At 35.5% G+C, this 21,945-nt stretch overlaps 4 protein-coding genes and 1 non-coding gene across 5 annotated transcripts; 3 read left to right on the forward strand and 2 right to left on the reverse strand.

The window, feature by feature from the left end:
* The first annotated feature begins 219 nt into the window (after positions 1-219).
* LOC130739524 (LEAF RUST 10 DISEASE-RESISTANCE LOCUS RECEPTOR-LIKE PROTEIN KINASE-like 1.2) lies at positions 220-3,071 on the forward strand. The gene is made up of 3 exons (XM_057591846.1): positions 220-1,341; positions 1,487-1,753; positions 1,973-3,071. The coding sequence occupies exons 1-3, from the start codon at positions 648-650 to the stop codon at positions 2,872-2,874; spliced, it is 1,863 nt and encodes a 620-aa protein (XP_057447829.1). The 5' UTR covers positions 220-647; the 3' UTR covers positions 2,875-3,071.
* A 3,380-nt stretch (positions 3,072-6,451) lies between these two features.
* Positions 6,452-8,823, forward strand: LOC130737026 (LEAF RUST 10 DISEASE-RESISTANCE LOCUS RECEPTOR-LIKE PROTEIN KINASE-like 1.2). The gene is made up of 3 exons (XM_057588797.1): positions 6,452-6,544; positions 7,103-7,349; positions 7,573-8,823. The coding sequence occupies exons 1-3, from the start codon at positions 6,452-6,454 to the stop codon at positions 8,472-8,474; spliced, it is 1,242 nt and encodes a 413-aa protein (XP_057444780.1). The 3' UTR covers positions 8,475-8,823.
* A 1,379-nt stretch (positions 8,824-10,202) lies between these two features.
* On the forward strand, positions 10,203-10,619 carry LOC130737028 (uncharacterized). The gene has a single exon (XM_057588798.1). It carries the CDS (start codon positions 10,203-10,205, stop codon positions 10,617-10,619), a length of 417 nt encoding a protein of 138 aa, XP_057444781.1.
* A 1,611-nt stretch (positions 10,620-12,230) lies between these two features.
* On the reverse strand, positions 12,231-16,878 carry LOC130739525 (nicotinamide adenine dinucleotide transporter 1, chloroplastic-like). Its single transcript, XM_057591847.1, has 9 exons — positions 16,278-16,878; positions 16,023-16,106; positions 15,570-15,676; positions 14,568-14,616; positions 14,284-14,393; positions 13,753-13,847; positions 13,167-13,255; positions 12,963-13,057; positions 12,231-12,841 (listed from the first exon to the last, which is right to left on the reverse strand). Exons 1-9 carry the CDS (start codon positions 16,357-16,359, stop codon positions 12,497-12,499), a joined length of 1,056 nt encoding a protein of 351 aa, XP_057447830.1. The 5' UTR covers positions 16,360-16,878; the 3' UTR covers positions 12,231-12,496.
* A 955-nt stretch (positions 16,879-17,833) lies between these two features.
* TRNAI-UAU (transfer RNA isoleucine (anticodon UAU)) lies at positions 17,834-17,907 on the reverse strand. The gene has a single exon. It is a non-coding gene; the product is annotated as a tRNA-Ile (tRNA).
* Positions 17,908-21,945: the final 4,038 nt, after the last annotated feature.

The following is a 21,945-nucleotide window of genomic DNA, read 5'->3' on the forward strand; positions in this document are numbered from 1 at the left end:
TCCCTGCACCCTAGTCCCTATTGTTTTCCATTCATCAACGCAATGACTAGTTATCATTGTGGTTGACCCATAATTGGTTATTACCATGAGGATAAATATCGTTCAGCAAGTCCAGTTCGGAAACAAGAAATACACGAAAAAAAATAATATTTGAGTTTAAAAACTTTAAGAAATTAGCTTGAAGTCGATGGTAAATGTTAGAGACAATTTTGGTGTTTAGTAAAGGACCAATCACATGATTCACATCCCTCTTGGCACAAAATTCTACCCAGTGTGAATTTTCCATTACGTAAACTTCAAGCTCCATGAAACGGACAATTTCAAAAGTCAAGCCTTCATTGTCAGGCAAGAGAGCCAACTCGGGAAGGCTAAGTATGTAAAGATGCATATTTTCGGCCTTTGGAAGATGAATTAACAGAATTTCCAACAGCCCTCTTTCCAGCCAATTTCTCAAGTCTTCCTTAGTCAATTGTCCAAGTCAACTAGCGTAGTAGACACACATAATACAGTAGTAACTAACACTCCTATATTATGAACAGCAGAGGGGATGAAGTAGACAAAATTCACCAGAGAAATTTAATGGTATTATATTCTTCTTCTTCTTATTGAATAAGGGATTTGGCTCCTTAATTGTGAAATATTTTTGGATGGCTGCGCACTGTGTGTTCAGTTTCCTGTTTCAACTCTGTTATTTTCTGCTTCTTCTCTCGGCTGCAGTTCAAGGGTATGACTATGAGGAATGTCAACCTAGTCTCTGTGGGTATCTGGGGGAAATCTCCTTCCCCTTCACCACCACTTCGAAACGAGAATGTAGCGTACACATAAGTGGTTGTGAGAACAGCACTGCAGTAAAAAAACTTCATCTGAAAAGCCATCGCTATGAGATTGATGGCATCTATCCGCATGACAAGGACTATTCAATTTTGATCCACAACGTTGCTGCAGCTGAAATTGCTCCATGGTTTGCTCAGGATACACCTTTTCATATCCTGAATACTAATAGAATTAACTTCACCATATGCAGTCATAGCTCTACTCCTGGTCCAGAAACTGAGCACATGTCAAAATGGCCCTGTCCTTCATACGACATCTACTATAATTCAGCATATCAGGATCACAAGTCCCTAACCTTTTTTCCATTTGTGTGCTCACCACAAGTACCCTATTCTGCTAAATCATGTGAGCCCTCAATCTCACTTCTCATGATTGAAGTAGAATTGAAGCCATGTGCTGCTGGTAATCCTCAATGTGGAAAAAAACCCAATAGCGTAGCTCCTGTCTCAACTCCCCCTGATGCTGGAACAAATAGCAAAGAATGGCGTCTAAAGGCTGCTGTAATAGGTACTGTCCTTCATTACCGTAATAATCTGCGCTCACATGTTGAATATCTATTTCCAGCTGTTACTTAACTATTCAATCACCCTAAACAAACATGGATGTTACAGTGTATGGATTGGTCAGTAGGCTAAAGCTTTCCCTCTTACAGGTTTATCTATTGGATTGTTGGCAACCATGATCACAATTGCCTCGTTTGCTATTGTTTTTCTGTACAAACGTACTAACAAATCTTCAGGCTTCCAAAACCAACCAAGAAGCACTAATTCTGGTCCCTACAGAGGTATATCAAACCCAGAAAGTAGAGCTGTCTACTTTGGGATCCATGTGTTCTCCTATGAGGAGCTCCAACAGGCAACAAACAATTTTGATCAAGCTAGAGAGCTTGGAGAAGGAGGCTTTGGGACTGTTTACTATGGTAAGGGACTCATGATTCTTTCAACCTTTTGCACTGAAGTTGATTCCCATAGTTTTTCTTCGATAAATGAAGCTGTAGAAATCATAATTTTACCATTCTTAATATGATGATCAGTAGCAATAATATTGTTAGTTAAAAAAAGAGCCTACCATATTGTTTTCTTCATTATAATGAAGCTGTCTTGTTGAATAGCCTACATTTTGATTCCTTAACAACCAGGCAATCTTCAAGATGGACGTGAAGTTGCAGTGAAACGCCTATTTGAGCGCAACTACAGGCCAGTGGAATCATTCATCAATGAAATTCAGATACTCACACGCATGCGACATAAATATCTTGTGTCCCTCTATGGCTGCACTTCACGTCACAGTCGTGAGTTACTGCTAGTGTATGAATACGTCCCAAATGGCACTCTTAGTTGCCATCTCCACGGTGATAAGGCAAAGCATAACATATTGCCATGGCATGTGAGAATGAGAATTGCCATAGACACTGCTAGTGCATTGACTTATCTCCATGCTTCTGACATCATTCACCGAGACGTGAAGTCCAGCAACATCCTCATTGACAATTATTTTTGTGTTAAAGTTGCTGACTTTGGTCTTTCGAGATTATTCCCCAATGATGTCACACACGTCTCCACAGCTCCAAAGGGAACCCCAGGTTATGTTGACCCTGATTATCGCCTGTGCTACCAGCTTACAACAAAGAGTGATGTGTATAGCTTTGGAGTTGTTCTTGTTGAGCTAGTATCGTCTTTGCCAGCAGTTGACATGAGCAGGGAGAGGGATGAGATAAAGTTGGCAAATCTAGCCATAAGGAGGATTCAAACAAGGGCATTTTGTGAGCTGATTGATCCTTCCCTTGGTTTCCAGTCAAATGACAAGTTGAAAAGGGCGATAATTTCAGTGGCTGAATTGGCTTTTCAGTGTTTGCAAGGGGACAAGGATTTGAGACCCTCTATGAGTGAAGTGTTGGAGGTGCTTCAGAGAATTGAAAGTGAGAAGGATGAGCCAGGGAGTTTTGAGGGAATTGAAATTCATGGTGCTAGGGTTCCACAAAGTTATACACGTCCACCACTTCCAAACATGACACCGCAACGCCATCATCAAACACACTGATGAAAGGGATAATGAGAATATTGTATCAAATATCAGTTACTAGCTAGTTAGTCTTTCATTTCAGATGGTTTATACTTGATACTTTATCATCGTCCTACGATGAATATAAGGAATGATAATATTTTGTAAATTTCATGTAATACTACTACTAATTGCAGAGTATCCTTATTTATTGAATATGATTATATTATAAAGCACATCCTTGCTTGTCCATTGGCTGAGGGAGAGTTCAGAGTAGGAAAATATGAGCATTTATGTTGTTCAGTATTCTGCAAGCAGTACATATTAATTAATGTTTTCCTTCTTGTTTAAATCCTATAGGATTGTTTTCGTCTATCCTCTCTCTTCATCTTTTCTCTTGTTTAATTTCCAGCCTTATATATTCAAAAAATACCAAAAATATTCCTATTGATCTCCCTTTTGCCTTGTTTTCAGTTGGTTTTTTCAAATCCTAACAAAATGTCGTGATTACTTATGAAATTTATAATGAGTCCAAGCAAGACACTTCCCTTTTGACTGAAGGTCTCAAAGAAGATGTTGTCAAAATGCCATACAACTCTAGTATTAAGCTTTTTAAAAGCACAATCTTTATGGTAGATGATTTGATGTCAATGAATGTGAATGATGTTAAGAATGAAAATTTTGGCAAATACTTCCGAACAACTAGTTACTGAATTATCCCTAACTTTGTGAATGAACATGGCCACTCAACAAGGAGGGGTGAGCCCTTAATACTCGTAGAGCTATGGGTCCTCGCCATGTTGACCTAGTTGCCTCCTCCAATGTCGTCGGACATGGACACTTATACACTTTCTAATTTGGATATTTACCCGATTTTCTATCTACTGTGGGATCCTGGAGAGGGATCCTGGAGATGATTCCGACTACTATGAAGCTTGTAAAATTTTATTAGCTTTCAACCTTTTTGTTTAAATTCATTACGATTGTTTTCGTGTATCATCTTTCTTCATCTTTTCTCTTATTTATTTCCAGCTATATATATTAAAAAAATACCAAAAATATTTATTGCTCTCCCTGTTGCCTTGTTGGCAGTTAAGTTTTTCCAAATCCTAACAATGTCCCACCTATATATCTTCCCAAGCCAATTTTCGAAAAATAAATAAATATTTCCAAGTAGTTTCTCTAGTCAAGTCAGCTTGCCTAAATAAACACGGATACAAGACAGTCATAATTTGTGGAAAGACAACCATAATAGAGCTTATTCTGGCCAATTAAATTGAGAGGTTGTGACAAGTAAATAGTAATTGAAGATATATGCTACGAGCTATCTAATTGGTTGTCATGTACCCTAGTCCCATTGTTTTCCCTTCATCAACGCAATGACTAGTTATCATTGTGGCTGACCCATAATTGGTTATTACCATGAAGATAAATATCGTTCAGCAAGTCAAGTTCGGAAAAAGAAACTATCATAACAAAGCATGAGCTTTGATAGCTCTTGTGCTCTCAAAATGGTAGTGACATCAAATTTAAGGTTACGTTTCGGAATAGTAAAAGTAAAAGTGTGGAAATTGTTTGAATTTAAAATAAAATAAAATGGCTGTATAGACATGACGCATCTAGCCAAAGAGGATTCCTCCCTCGGACACGGTTTTATGTTTTATATTATTTTTAGTCACTTTCTTTCTCTAGGGATTAAGATGACTAATATTTGAGGTAAATAACTATAAGAGATTAGCTTGAAGTCGATGGTAAATGTTAGGGACAATTTTGGTGTTTGTAAAGGACCAATCACATGATTCACATCCCTCTTGGCACAAAAATCTACCTAGTGTCAATTTTTCATTACGTAAACTTCAAGCTCCATGAAACGGACAACTTCAAAAGTCAAGCCTTCATAGTGAGCAAGGGAGCTAACTAGTATAGATAATTGAACTCCTTAAACATCTAATCTAAAATTCAATTCCTGGGTGGTGTGTATGAAGAAATATTTATTGTGAGAGGTCTACTTACTTAACGTGATCTTAGAGTTTCGGATGATTAGTCTCATGCCTAGCGGTGGATACCTTCAAAAACCAAAAAAGTGAGCCAACTGGGGAAGGCTAAGTATGAAAAGATGCATATTTTCAGCCTTTGGAAGATGAATTAACAGAATTTCCAACAGCCCTCTTTCCAGTCAATTTCTCAAGTCTTCCTTAGTCAATTGTCCAAGTCAACTAGCGTAGTAGACACACATAATACAGTAGATAATTAGCACTGCTATATTATGAGAGAGAATGAGTTACACAAAAATCACCAATGAATGGCCTTATATTATTATTCTTCTTATTGAATAAGGCTTTTGGCCCCTTAATTGTGTTATATTTTTGGATGGCTGCGCATTCAAACTCTGTTTGGTAGAGTAGAGAGAGATAGAGTAGAGAGAGTAGAGAAGAGAGAAGTTGAGTAGAGAGAAATATGTGAGAAATAGAGTAGAATTTGAGGTTTTTGGTATGATAGAGATAGAAGAAGAAGATAAGAGAAAGAATGAGGTGGATGGAAGGGAAAAAATTATTTTTAATGCTAAATGACATTTTTACCCTCAAATCTATAAATATTTAATTATTTTAAAGTTGATCAAATGTGCAGTATTGGAAAGTCCAAAAAAGGTGCAGATGTGGCCAATTTCTTCTCAACTTCTTCTCATTTTAAGAAGACTCTAAAAAGCTGGAGTGGCCCACCATAATCTTCTCTCTTCACATTCAGTACCGAGTAACCAAATGAGGGAGGAGAGATGCAATCCTTCCTAACTCTCTCCCTTCCTTCTCTCTCTCGCCAAAGTTGGCGCTACCAAACACAGTGTCAGTGTTTGGTTTCCTTTTTCTGCTTCCTCTCTTGACTGCAGTTTGTTAGAATTCCTAAGTTAGAACCACACAACACCACAAAACCTTAGGCTTAAGGCAATGGGTGTGTGTGTTCTTTATTATATATGCACTTGTGCACTTGCTAATCTTGGCAATATGGGACTTCTTTGAGTCATTACTTTATTATCTCTATTACTCCCCCTCAATTGGGACTCCATTTAATTTTATTTTTTGCCTGTGCCTTGCACTCCAGCGGGAACCTCAGTGGTCGTCGGACTTGTGCTCCTTCGTCCGAGTCTGCCTTTCGACTTTCTTTGTCTGGGCTAGTACTCTAGCGGGAACATCGGAGTTCCTTGGACTTGTGCTCCTTCATTTTTTTTGGAAGCGGAAGTCATGACTTGGATCATGTCAGCTCTGATACCATGTTAGAAATCCTAAGTTAGAACCACACAACACCACAAAACCTTAGACTTAAGACAATGGGTGTGTGTGTTCTTTATTATATATGCACTTGTGCACTTGCTAATCTTGGCAATGTGAGACTTCTTTGAGTCACCACTTTATTATCACTCTAATGAATGTTCACCGCCTCTTCCCTGTGGATATCTAGGGGAAATCCATGTTCCCTTCACCAGTCCAAAACCAGAATGTGGGGTTATACATAAGAGGTTGTGAGACCAGCCTTGCAGTAAAAAAACTCGAACTGAAAAACCATATCTATGAGATTGATAGTATCTATCAGGAGGACAAGTACACTTCAATTTTCATCCACAATGCCGCTGACGCTGAAATTGATTCAGAGTCACCCCAGAAAACTAACAGTATTAACTTCACAATATGCCGTCATAGGTCTACCCCTGAAACTGGTAACATGATCAAAAAACCCTGTCCTTCATACGACATCTACTATAGTTCTACATATCAGAATCCCTGGTTCCCCGCTCTTCTTTCATTTGCATGCTTACTGCCAGCACCCGATCCCCCTGAACCATGTGTGCCCTCAATCTAATTTCTCATAATTGAATTAAATTCGAGGTCATTATGTGTCGATGTTAATCCTAAATGTCAACAAAATGCAAATATTTCAATTGTCATCCTCAATGACATAGCGCCGCACCCCTCTCGAACAACTGAGGACATAGAGCCCCACCCTTCTCAAACAGCACCGCAACCCTCTCAAACAATCGAAGAAGGGCACTTGCACCTCTCTCGAACAAACGACAAAGGGCACTTGAAGGCTGCTGTAATAGGTACTGTCTTGCATAACTATAATAATCTGCGCTCACATGTTGAATATCTATATTCATCAGTTGCTTAACAATTCAATCACCCTAAATAAAAAGCCTTTCGTCCTAGGATGTTACAGTGTATGGATTGGTCAGTAGTCTAAAGTTTTCCCCCTTACAGGTTTATCTTTAGGATAGGCAACCGTGATTACACTTGCCTCATTTGCTATTGTTTTTCTATACAAACGTACAAACAAATATTCAGGCTTACAAAACCAACCAAGAAGCACTTATTCTGGTCCCTACAGAGGTATATCAAACCCAGAAAGTAGAGCTGTCTACTTTGGGATCCCTGTGTTCTCCTATGAGGAGCTCCAACAGGCAACAAATAATTTTGATCAAGCTAGAGAGCTTGGAGAAGGAAGCTTTGGGACTGTTTACTACGGTAAGGGACTCATGATTCTTTCACCCTTTTGCACTGAAGTTGATTCCAATAGTTTTTCTTCGATAAATGAAGCTGTAGAGATCATATTTTTACCATGTTTAATATGATAATCAGTACAAATCATTGTGCTAGTTAAAAAAAAAAAGAGCCTATCATATTGTTTTCTTCATCATAATGAAGCTGTCTTGTTGAATAGCCTACGTTTTGATTCCTTAACAACCAGCCAATCTTCAAGATGGACGTGAAGTTGCAGTGAAACGCCTATACGAGCGCAACTACTGGCCAGTGGAATCATTCAACAATGAAATTCAGATACTCACATGTATGCGAAATAAATATTTTGTGTCCCTTTATGGCTGCACTTCACGTCACAGTCGTGAGTTACTACTAGTGTATGAATATGTCCCAAATGGCACTCTCAGTTGCCATCTCCACGGTGATAAGGCAAAGCATAGAATATTGCCATGGCATGTGAGGATGAGAATTGCCATAGACACTGCTAGTGCATTGACTTATCTCCATGCTTCTGACATCATTCACCGAGACGTAAAGTCCAGCAACATCCTCATTGACAATAACTTTTGTGTTAAAGTTGCTGACTTTGGTCTTTCGAGACTATTCCCCAATGATGTCACACACGTCTCCACAGCTCCAAAGGGAACACCAGGTTATGTTGACCCTGATTATCGCATGTGCTACCAGCTTACAACAAAGAGTGATGTCTATAGCTTTGGAGTTGTTCTTGTTGAGCTAATATCATCTATGCCAGCAGTTGACATGAGCAGGGACAGGGATGAGATTAAGTTGGCAAATCTAGCCGTAAGGAGGATTCAAAGAAGAGCATTTTGTGAGTTGATTGATCCTTCCCTTGGTTTCCAGTCGGATGACAAGTTAAAAAGGATGATAGTTTCAGTGGCAGAATTGGCTTTTCAGTGTTTGCAAGGGGACAATGAATTGAGACCCTCCATGAGTGAAGTGTTGGAGGTGCTGCAGAGAATTGAAAGTGAAAATGATGAGCCAGCGAGTTTTGAAGGAATTGAAATTCATGGTGCTAGGGTTCCACAAAGTTATACACGTCCACCACTTCCAAACATGAAGCTGCAGCGCCATCATCAAACACTATGATAAAAGGGACAATGAGAATAAGCGTCAAATATCAGTGACTAGCCAGTTAGTCTTTCATTTCAGATGGTAGGTACTTGTTACTTCTTTGTCATCGTTCTACGATGAATATAAGGCATGAGAATATTTTGTAAATTGCACGTAATGCTACTCCTAATCACAGAGTATCCTTATTTATTGAATATGATTATATTATAAAGCACATCCTTGCTTGTCCATTGGCTGAGGGAGAGTTCAGAGTAGGAAAATATGAGCATTTTATCTTGTTAAGTATTCTGCAAGCAGTACATATTAATTAATATTTCCTATTAGTTTAGCATCTCAACTTTACTGGAAGGTGCTGAACAGAATTGAAGGTGGGGAGGAAGTCTACACATATAGAGGAAACAAGTGGATTAGTTAATCCACTATTTCAAATGTCAGTAGTTAGCTGCTAAGCCTAATTCCAATACTTGATATTTTTATTCTCTTCTAATAGTCCACCCAAAGTTAAGAACATGATGACATTTGTCAGCACTCAAGCAGTTGCAAATTAATTATGTCATTATGTCAGCACTCAAGCAGTTGCAAATAAGAACATGAATCATTATGTCATTCACTTGTACAGTTGTTAATAAGATGACGAACTATAATATTAGGCATACCTTTGGTCCTTTTCATACATATAAATGAAGGAATTTCTTACTTTCTTTTTTGGTGCCTAGGTGAGTTTTAATTCCTCTGCCATCAATGCTAGTACATATGGTAACTTATGCTTTTAACTATAATAAGCCAAGGTACCAAGACAGAAAGCACAAACCCCTTTTTTTTTCTGGGTAAGTATAATCTATCATAAACTTTACTTTCACTACTGTATTTTGTTTAAGAAATACCAGAATTTTGAATTTAGCTATCATCTTATTTCTCTGTTTAAAATTATGAGCTAAAAATATTTCCCAACTAACTTACTTTATTTTATAATAAGTGACAACTATGGCCTACATGACTTTTTTTAGCTCTTCTAGAGTTACAGATTTGTAGATTCTGACATGTGCAAGCATTTTGATCAACCACGAGTACTACTTCTAAGTTCTAAATAGTATAATAGTTTGAAAATAACAAATTTATCTTATTCCCTCACTGATTTATTTATTTTAAAAAACATGAACTATAAATATTTTAGTTGCATATTTAATATTTTTGAATAAAACCAAACTTCACATTGATTTTAATTTTTTTTAAAGCCATCTTGCATAGCATTATTTAGTGTTCTGTCAATTTCATTTGTGAAAGGAGAATCATCTATTTTATTCAAAAAAAACATCTAAATACCTTGAAAGTTGAACCAGTCCAATTCCAGTGGTCCTGCATCCTTTTTCTACTTTGCCTATTCATGCCTTTGAATTTGAACCTCAAATTGCATAAGCTCACTGTCAAAAGCTTTAAAATAATGTTAGTATAAAGTGTTTCTATGTTTAATTTAATGCATTGTGGCATTGTGCTTATCCATGAGAATTTCCACTTTGTTGATATATATATATATATATATATATATATAAAGGAATAAACCAGACAAAACACTTTGTAATTGACACCAAAAGATGCAACTGTTCACAAAACAGATCTCATCGCTCCTCTCTCACTCTTACAAGAAGCATTCACCCTCACAATCATCATCGCCACTCAAATTTCAAATTCAAATTCACTGAAATTCACACAAGAAGAAGAGGAAGAAGAAGAAGTTACCTAGGAATGGCGACGCTGCTTCACGCGATGCAGTGCGGCGCGTCGCGGAGTCCGACGCTGAGTCCTCGGACGAGTCCGCTCGTGCATATCCGGCGCCGGAGAACCACGCTAAGGATGCTTCTCGGCCGGGGTGGAGGATCACGACGGCGGCGAGAATCGGCGATTCAGCGGGAAAGTCTGTTGGAGATGAAGGGCAGGGATCTGGTGCGGAGACGCTCACTGAAGGACCTGTTTGTGTCTTCGCCAGGTGGCGAAGATGATGTAACTAACGACGAGATTGGTAATAGCAGCGTTGATAATATGGGCCTTGCTGGGCCGGGTTATGCTCCCGGGTCGCCTAGACCCGTTGGGTCGGGTTTTCGTTGCCGGTCATTGCTGTCAAAGAGAGCTTGGCGCCCTGTTCTTGTTACCATTGCTGAGTAATCGAAATTGTATATTCTGTGCTCAACACTCAACAAAAAAATAAAAAAAAATTGTGTTTTAAAAAAATAATTATTTTTCTAAGATTTAGCACTATTATTTTGTTTTACATTTAATTTTTTTAGAAATTATATGTAATTTTAAGCGTGTTTTGTTGTCATCATCGATAATTTTGCACCCCCGGGATAGAACGTGATTAGATGTTGAGCAAGTTTTGAAGTTTCTCTCACCACACCTGGGTCAGAATTACAAGAGCAGTTACCACATAAAAAAGCCTCCCTCAAGTGAAAACGATGCAAGTATACTTTTCTTAATTGTTTTTTGACGGATAGTATGTTTTTTCTTAATGATGTTATCTCAATAATAATATTTTTATAGTTTGAACATTATGGGGTTGATTTAAAAAAAAAATATTTATTACATATATTAGAGCATTCTTACACATTATTTAGACACGTTTCCTTGTATTGACCTAATTAAACAACTATCACAATTATCTAATTAAAAATTAGAAATAGTTAATCACTCGTCCTAAAAGAGTTAAAGTGTAATTGATTTGGCTTTAAGAAAGAAGAGTTAAAGTGATTCTATGTGAGGCATATTGTAATATTGTCAAGGGTTTTATAACTCATCCTTTAAGTGATTACAAAATGAATGGAAGAGTTAAATTGGTGATTATATGTATATTTTATTGAATAAAGTTTGATTGTTGATAACCTGTTTGTATCGAATATTGAGTGAGACAAATGAAAGTAAGACGATTGGGATTGGAATTTTTCATTTTGGCAAATATGTGCTAAATTGTTTTACGGCCATAGGATATTATTCTTTACTTTTTTATATTATTTTAAGGAAGAAGAATGAAAAGTTAAAGTGAGAGAGACGTGTAGCACATGGTGAGAGGCAGAAGAGGAGAATATATTTTGCCAAAGCATGAATTATCAACGTCGCAAAAGGGTGGAAAAAAAAGATAAAGACAAGCATGATGCTTAAGGAGATATATACATGATGTAACAATGCCATGGTTGCATAGCGAGGAAGTAAAGTAGGAATTGCTTATCAAAAAACATTACAGTGTCATATCTAAGTATGCTTCTAGTTCTATGATGGGCATCCCCACCATGTTCGAGACTATCCCGTTTATATCAACTTATCTGAGTTGGAATCTGTGTAAATAGATAAGCATGGTCCCAACAGTTATGAAAGAGAACGCACTGTGTGATGACATAAATGGGCTACAACTTTAATCAGCAGCCACTACACAAGCTGTTTAATTGACATAACCAATTGAAATATCCAACATCCAAAACTTAATCAATTACAACAATTGCCAGCATGAAACTAAAGATGCTCTTACTTGTAAATTGTGTGCTCAGCTCAGTGAAAAACCAGAGGACAAGTAATTGTGGGAAAATCTACTACAATCAACTTCTGTAAGGAAAAAGTAATTCTGAGACATTTTACCTTAGGTAAAAAAAAAGCCAATATACAAACTCAAATGCTACACTTTGTAGTTTACTGCTGGAATTGATTTTGGAAACTAAATTAGTAAAAGCTAAACTAAACAACATATTGTGAATAACAAAAAAACCATAAGCAAAAACGCAAGACCAGTTTCAAAGCCAAATGGAAATGCTCCCTTTTTAACTCCATTCTATTCTACCTAAGAACATGGCCTTAGTAACTTCTGTCTATTTTATTATTACGCTAATACAATTCACAATTCCGGTAAAGCCGAGCAAATACATGCCTCACAGAAGAACAAAATTCAGAGATACCTACTTATAAATTAAATGAAAGAGAAGACAATAAAAAAAAGATTATAGCGAATCAATGTCCTGTTAGCTGCTCCTTGTTTCCAAGAGGAATTGCTCAAGATTTCATGTTAGTCTGAGAGAAGGTGAATGTCCCCTATCAGTGCCATTTTTTATGTTAGTGTCACCGGCTTCTTGCCGGGGCTTGTTAAGTTCACTCGATTTAGAACTTCCTTGTGGAGACCCCTTGTCCTTAGGTATAGCCCTATCCAAAAACCTGTGTATCATCTCATAACTGGTGAATGTAATAACTGCAGATGGAGTTGTTCTCAATAGATTGGTTGCGCAACCGCGATAGAAGCCTCGAATGCCTTCCTTTTGAAACACCTTCTTAGTACAATCAATAACCCCTGCGTAGTGGACCCCGTTATTTTTGGCTATGCCTTGCTCTTGGAGCCTGGAACGTATTACCTGAAAATGTGACATTCTAATCGTCAACGAGATGAACATGTGGGACGATACAAAGTTTCTACCCAAAGGGACCCTGCAATTTTATTCCAGCCATACAATTGAGCAAGATGGTCATTTATACCTCATGTGGATAAGTCAATAAAGAGGCAGTTATTTTTGAAATTGATGACGCGATTGCAACATTTCCAGGACTTAGCTTGTCAACAGTTGTGTTATCTGAAATATTTGAAAATTTCATTTGATGAGCAAGACATGAAAAGGCATAAAAATTCACTTATTTCAAGGACTAATGGATATATAAATAATTTACTGCTAGCATGTGTACCTTTTTCTGCCATGTATAATTTGATCTTTTCATATGCTGGGAATTGAATTGCAACATGACTTACGCCAGCCAATGAAGGTAAAATGCCACTGCTTAACAAGAACAGAATACCATCACAACTAAATACACAAGAAAGACAGGTTATTATCATGCTTTGAGTTCACTTTATTATATTTTTCCTTGAATAACTGGTATGAATTGTGAAGTAGTTATTGTGTGAAGGCTGTTTGTTTCTGTCTGTATTTAACTTGCCATCAGGGAATCAACATGGGTGAGGACCAATCGAATATGATGTATGATTTGATCCACCAAATCCAATCGATAACTTGAAATAGAAAATGAATCTCATTATTCCAATTGTAACATTTATTACATAGATTTTGCATGCGAAAAATTAGAAAATTAAAACAAGAAAACAAATATGAACAAGGTTCTGGTTGGAAAAAATAACAGATACGCTAGCTGAAAATTAATGTTTAACTAAAAGTTGTTAGCCTTCCTCATATTAGCTTGTAACAACCCTTGGCATTTTCATAACATATTATTAGCACATCACCAAACTTATAATTAGAACTAAGGAACTGACCTATATAGTCCTCGCACGCCTTCCTCATGTGCAATCCTTGTCAAAGCAGAAAGAACGCTCTTGTAAGGAACAACATCAGACCTCATTCCTTGTGTCTAATGTGTATCAGGGGAAAGATAAATAAGTGTCCAATATAACAAAAACAAGAGCATCGGTAATTCGGTATCAAGAAATAAATGAAATAAAAAATTTATTTGTTAATAAGAGAAATAGAAAGAGGTACAACCAAATGACATATACAAATGCATTAAACTTAAGTTCATTGGAGAAAGGAGCTCTAAGTTAAAACGTATTACGTAAGAAACTTTTCAATCTAACTAATCACTCGGATAGCAAATACATCAGTGATAGCTACGAAATTTAAAATTACATTGAAACAAATAAGGTGACAGATTCATAAGTACGAATTAAATATTGAGAAAGATCTATAGTAAAAAGGATAGAGAAAAAGAAAAATAAAAGAGAAGATACTACACTCCTAATTTTAAATACATTTTAATAAAATTACAGAGGAGAGAAGCACCAACTTACTTGGAGTCTTGTCTTAACAACCCACAATGGATTTGTAGAAATTGCTGTTGCCACCCCAGCACCAGCAGCAGCTATAATATTTCCAATAGTTGTGAGTTCGTTACAACCATCTGCAACAGTATTACCAATAAAGATTGTCATAAAAGAAAATAGTCAATCCAGCAAATTTCAATTCATGATTTGAAGAAACGACAAAACAATTTGAGGATCTAGCATTATAATTTTGATGACTCAAGTAAAGACCAGTTTATGTGAAAAGTACTCAGTATTTATATAATATTTACCACGTGAACGAAGCCGGCCCTTTAGTTGATCATAAACTGTGAAGTAAACCTATAATTGAAATAGACACTTTTAAGCTGTGAACTAATTGAAAAAGATATTACAAACATATAATTGAACGTAAGCTGTGAACTAAACTGTTACAAACATATAATTAAACAATCATTTGAAAAGGATCTTCACGGACAAAGTAGATGCAACTAGGATAAACTTTTAATTGGTTTCTTATATGAACAGAAAAGTATATGTTGCTTTACATAGATAGAGGTGATGGGATTAAAAATTCCTCCAGCAAGAGGGAAAAAGAGGCAGTCATCTGACATGACTTTTATTAGCTAGAGAGTTACCTCTTCCAACTTCAAGAAATCCACTTACTAAAAAAGTATCAAAAAAGTACTCCAAGAGCGAAAATATGAATCCACTTAGGATCAACAATAATTAAACACATAAAGATAAGGACTTATGTTAAACAAGCAGACTATGATAAAAGAAATTTCCCTTAATGAATTTCTTTTGAAAGTGATGCAAAAGCTTGTTTATCACTCCAAACCTAAACAGTCGTGAAGACAGAATATCCACTAGATTCCATAATAAAATTGAGAAAATAAAGATAGCCAAAACAAGAGTTTTAAGGATCCAAGAATTTACAAACTAGTGGTAATAACTAATATGCAATATGTTAGCAAGCAGTTTGATAAAAGAAAAAATGCAACCTCCAGTATGACAACTTGACAAGTATAAATTGATATGGAGATTTTAACAGTTATCCATATTCCATAAGACTAATGTAACTCCAGATTTTGGGTCGTATTGTCTTTGTTAAAAGTTTGCATGCATGGTTAAGAAGATAGAAGGCAAAAGAATTCTCAAACGAGACAGAACAGAATCAGAATAGATGCGCATCTAAAGCCCAGCTTCAAAAAACCTTGCATCTTTTGCTGCAACAGCCACCGATCACAACACAAAATGTAGAGACTAGAGAGGCAAGAGAAAAAGAAACTCACTGCCCAGTTAGGAAGTAATGCTAGTATTGTTGGTGAAAGGCCACGGTACATTCCCCTGAAGCCTTCAGCCCTCACTATATTCTGCAAGCTCGAGACAATGATACTACCTAGGAGAACAGCAGAAGTAAGACTCAAGGAGCAATCACTCAACAAATGTATGGCCGATTAATTCATATCGAAATAGTACTGCTACACATATTATTGACACATAGAATTGAAACTAACATGACCCAGATTCAAGTAAACAATGTACAAAATTTCGGCCTCATGTTGATGACACAAACACTTAATTCTCAAAGGAGAAGCACCTAATTATTTAAAATTATTCAAAGTCATCAAATTGCCAAATCATGTCAATTATCTATGTTAGAAAATTTACCCTCAATCTTAATAGAAATTCAACATCAACCTCGCTATTGTTCATGGCCCATTAAACAATTGATTGAAGGATACCTTTCTGCGAAGGAGGAAGGCCATGAACTTGTAGCCTAGTCTTGATCACATCCAACGGACACACAAATGTAGCCGCTATTGCCCCTGTAGTAAATGTCACACCATCAGACCAACCATACTTGAAAAAACTAGAAAATCAGCAGCAAAAATAACCAGATACATGAACTGAAAAACGAAAGTCAAGATTTTGACAGAAACCCATGAAAACTGAACCGAAAATAGGAAAAGGGTCGAAGCCAAAATTGGAAAAGTTACCCGCGGCGGCACCGGCACCGGCGTTGGCGATTAAACCCCTAATGTTGTGACTAGAACCAGAAGCTTGGTCATTACCAGTCATATTAGAATCTAGAAACACACTTAAAATGGAAATTCAACCGAGTTAGTTAACTAATTGAAGAATGGACCAGTAGTTGTAAGTAAAGGAAGGGAAATTTCATGGCAGATCTTTATGAATTGGTTTATTTATATAACATTTCATGTGTAGAGGGAGACTTGAAGACGGGTTTGTTATGCGGCGAAATGGTCTGACAAGGGTCTAGCAACGTGTTGTTTGGGAAGTTGGAATCAACGAGCGGTCATGGAGTTGAACCTTGAAAGACCATGGGAAATTGTGTAGTTGTTTCTTCTGTGGTTTGAGTGGTTGGTTCGTTCTGGGATCGGGAGGGAGAATAAGATGCGAGATTAGAGTTGAGTTGAGTTGAGTTGAGTTGAGTTGGTGTGGTACTTGAAGGCTTTCTCTGTGCTTAAGCAAGCAGGTGTTCGTCCCTGACTGTAAATTCTTGGGACCAGCTTTCGATTGCGTAGCTAGCCAGACAGACCCACCTTGGGAAAAAAGTTCTAATTCTTTTTCATTTTGATCAAATTTTCACTCCTTTATTATATTAGACCCGTTTCGGAATCATAATATCTCGAGTGATAAAAGATATAAGAAATATGGGTTGGGTGATGGAGATTTATTAACAAATTTTTGAATGACAGCAATTTAATTTTGTGATGTATCATAAATATTAGAGGGTAATCCTTAGTCTAGTTCTTCTTGAAGGGGATTGAGGGTTAGATTAAGATAAACTTATACTTTCACACCTTTACTAAATATTAGATGGTCCTATTTTCCCTCTTGAAGGCGGTTAAGGGTCCTTTTACAATTTGTTTGGTTTGATAGAAACCAAGAACAAAGGTACACATACATTTGGTTAGATTGAGTTTAATATAGGTTTAAAATAATGAACTTATGGTTGAAAATTATGTGTAAAAGTATGCTAAAAAAATGAAGGTTGTTTTGATTGAATAAAATAAAATCACTTTTAGTGATACAAAGATTGAAGTGACATGATAAATATAATATAAATGTGAGGTCTCAAAATGGAAAATCATATAAAATAACTTTTAACATATTTTTCTTAATTGCTCAATGAAAGAGTATCTTATTTTATTTATTTATTTGAAATAATGAAAGAGTATTTATAATCATACTTTTATTAGTACATTTTTTAAGTTTGAAAATATACTTTTATTTAACGAAAAATAAATAAATAATATGACACAAATTACGGTGCATGTTAATTCGCTTATTTTTAATAAAAATGAAAAAATGCGATTCAAGCCGTCGATTAATTTTTTGGTCAAATACAATGAAGTTTGTAAACCCTAAATTCAAAATAGTTTTAAAATAAAGTTTATAAAATTGTATTCTAATTAGATGTGTTGTAAAGTGTGCATAATATGCATATGAAAGAAGTGGTTAATTTACATTTGTCGCCAAACTAAACTTATGTCCGGTTATGTCAACATAAGCAACATTTTAAAAGAAATGGTCTCGACGGGGCTCGAACCCGCGACCTTCGGCTCATAAGACCAACGCTCTAACCAACTGAGCTACGGGACCATTTGATGATTGAACAAAATATCATGATAAAATCATATCACTTATTTGACTAGCTCAAATTAGTTTATATGCTCTTTAGTCTTTAGTAGTTTGTGAAATGGTCATATTTGAGTAGCTTATATAACATTTTTTTATATACTATTTGAATTTATTCTCAAACGTGTAAAATCATGTTTGCTTATGATTAAAAAAACTAATTTTACCTTTGAATAAAAAATGATTTTATTTTAACAATTTTTTCAAAAGCACAATTTTTCTCATAAATATAATAAGTGTACTTCACTTTTAAAAGTGATTTTAAACCGTTTTTATATGACCCATAAAAATGCTTATTTTCATATAAAATTATATTAAAGGACATAAAAAAGATTTTTTTATATTAATTTAAGAGAATATCTTAAAGATAACATTGTATATTTGAACCATAATTGATTATTTTAGAAGCTACTCAAAATAACTTTAAAAAATCAATTTTCTGAATTTTTCTCTGAAAAAAATTTCTTCAAAAACACACACAAACACACAAAATAATGTATACATAAATTATATATTTTTATGAAAATAAGTCAAAGACAAAGGAAACGAAGCATCACCGTCCCAATTATCATTTCCTTATCCTGTCGTTAGGACTATTCATGGTTCTTTGAGAACCGAAGCTAGCCATAAGCCGAACAAAAAACTGAACCGTTTAAGAACCTAACCTTTAAAAACCGAACTGAACTTGAACCTAAATTGAAAATCCGGTTCGGTAACCGAACCAAAATATTAACTATCAGTTCCGGTCCGGTTCGAACCATACTATAAATATGCATGTTTTACCGAATTGGTTAACCGAAATTTAAAACCGGTTCGGTTTGAACCATACTATATCGGTTCGGTTCTCCGAATTAAAATTTTAGTTCAGGTTTGGTTCGGTTCAAGCAAAGAACCGAACCATGAACAGTCCTACCTGTCGTAATTAAACCAAACAATCAACGAGTCGAGTTCATTACCTTTGGTTTTACGAAAATTGGTCACCATTTCACTCTTTGCGATACGGGTTTGGTTAATTCCCTCATCGGTAAAGAGACACCTCTCTCACGTAATTCAGCTACTTTGTTTCTTTTCCCTGCTTGGAATTTTCATATTCTATTTGTACCTTCCTTTTTTTCTTCAATCTATTAATAGAATCTTTGGTATGCTCAAGTATTTAAATTACATTGTATATCATGGCTTAACAACTTACTTGGTGGTGAATGCAGATCAAATTTGGACCAAGTGTGATTCTGTTGAGCCTATTATGTTTAGAGTTTACAGTGTAGAAAGATGTGCTTCTATATTAATCTGGGGAGTGCTTGTTACAATTATTTCACCATTGGAATTTGGAGTGCTGATACAGTGATACCCTTGTGAGCAAGATAGCTTAGTGATTCTGTAATTGAGTCTGAGTAAAAAGAGTTGATTAAGGCTTGATATGGCCTCTCATGAAGGGAGGCGGCATCGTCATGCTCTTGTTCCTCTTGCTGCATTGCTTACTAGAGAGATGAAGGATGGGAAGATGGAGAAGCCCATTGTGAGGTATGGAGCAGTGTTATAAAACTCGGCTCGAACCGGCCGGTTCGACCGGTTGAGCCGGGAACCGGACCCTAGATCAGTTCGAGCCGAGCATCGGATCGGCCATGCAAGCCGCCCGGTGTGAACCAGTCAACTCGGCCGGTTTTTATGATTAAACCGGAGACTCGGCCGGTCTCGGTTGAACCAATCTTTTTTTTTTTAACAGAGATTTTTTTTTTCTTAGAACGGGCCTTTTTTTTCCCTGCATTTTTTTTTTTGAATAGAGCACTTTTTTTTTCTTAGAACCGGCCTTGTTTGTTTGAACAGAGCACTTTTTTTTTCTTAGCATTTAATAGTTGCGAAAAAAATTTGGAAAAGTGTCTAGCTTGGATTCGAACCCATTCCCTCAAGATTCAATGCTGTGAATCTTACCACTAGGCTAGACAAGTGTTTTGATATAATGGTTACAATTAATTGTATTTATATAAACAAAAATAATACTATACAAATCTTTGACAAGTAAACATTAGTTTTTTTTTTGAACGAAAGTAAAGACTAGTGTTATTACACAAAATAACTAAAACACAACCCAACCATTATAATAATTACTTATTTATATATATATATATATATATATTTAACAATAACTATTTCTTAACGTTATTTAACAATTGTTTCAAAAACGTTATTTAACAATAAGTTAAAATAATTATTTGTGTGTTTTTATTATGAAGTTATTAATTAATGTTAGTTAATATTATTAATTCTTTTAATTTTTTAATATAGAATGAGTCAAGTTGTTCTGTATATAATTTCTTTGCAAAGTCTTCTTGTCGTTTCTTTGAGGATAAATTAAAGAATATGAATAACAAGCTTTGGTGTTGTAAAAAATTGAAAAATTGAAAATCTTTTTAGCTAGCCTGAATCAGAAACTGGATTATATACAAGTTGTTTCATGTGCATATATCATTTGTTAGCTTATAATGTACAAGATCTTAGTTGTTTATTCTGTTTTAAACTTGTTTATACGCTTTTTGTTGTGATTAAAGCGTAAAATCGATGTTGTTTGATGATGTTTAAAACTTATTTCAGTTATTTGTGAGTTGTGACATTTTGTTGTGGTAAAAAATTCCTTATTGCTTTTGTGTGTATGGTATTTTGTGACATTTTATTATTGTATTATGAATTTTTTTAATTTTTTTAGTATCGACCAAGTTAAACGGTTCAACCAGTGACCCAGTGGTTGAACCATTGACTCATTGACCCAGTACCTCGACCGAGTCGATCACCGGTCCGAGTCTGATAACACTGGTATGGAGTGTTGCTTAGTCTAAAAAAGAGGAGGATTACTTTCAAATTAAGACCAAGTGTCAGTGAGTACTTGGGAATTCCTCATCATCTTTTTTCTGTATTCCCGGTATTTTCACCTTTCCATCTCGTATATAGTACCTCCTGTCCTATTTATAAGCATGAAAGAGAAGAAAAATCTTGGTCTTTTTTATAAGAACCAATGAAAGTTAGAGCTATATTAATTATTTTTTTTCCAATGATACCCTTATTAATTCTAACTTATAAAATGTGTCTCATTAATTATTCTCTCTCTTTAAGACTTTCCAACACTAATAATAAAGAGTAATTTTGGAAGTTTATTTTAATTTAAGACAAATTTAATGCATTTTATCTAATTTAACTACATTTCTTAAACTATGTGAATTTTTTTTTTTGCTTATAAATAGGACCGGAGGGAGTATTTGATTTCCAATGACTAGCGGTTAAGAGCATCTCCAAGATCTTATTTTGGAACTTAACTCACTTTTTGTGGACCCAGACTGCCACATAGGATTTAAGACACTCATAAAGTTCATATGCACATTTCACTCTAATAGATGAGATCTTATTTTACTTTTGACTGGACCCACGATACCCAATATATTTATATTATTTATTTTCCTCCATATTTTTCACTTTGGTTATTGTATTGAAGGAGAGAGAGAAAAATATATTATTTTATCTAAGATCCCACATTTGAGAGTACCTGAGTTAAGACACGGATTTTAGCAACATGCCACGGGATAACTCCAATGATGAGATCTAATAAGATCCAGATCTTATTTTAAGATCCCTAAATAAGGACTCCATTGAGGATTGAAGATGCTCTAAGAGCAACTCCAACCCTTGGCTCCTTATCTGGTTTCTTAACACACTATTCAGCACTATTCTGCACTATTCCTGTGGGCCCGTACTGCCACATCAGACTTAAGAAACTCTTAAGGAACTGAACCAGATTTTGCTCCAACCCATGGTTTCTTAAATTACTATTTGAAGGGTCTCACCCGTGTCCCACCATACAACATAAATTAATAATATTTATTTTCACACAATTTAGATTTAAAATTTAATACTAAATCAATTAAAAAATAATTTAATTAATATTTATACGAATTTAATTTAAATTTACTTAATATTTAAAACAACTAAATTTAAATATCGACATATTAACTTAAA

The sequence above is a fragment of the Lotus japonicus genome, chromosome 2, assembly GCF_012489685.1.
Source record: "Lotus japonicus ecotype B-129 chromosome 2, LjGifu_v1.2".
Taxonomy (NCBI): Eukaryota; Viridiplantae; Streptophyta; class Magnoliopsida; order Fabales; family Fabaceae; genus Lotus; species Lotus japonicus.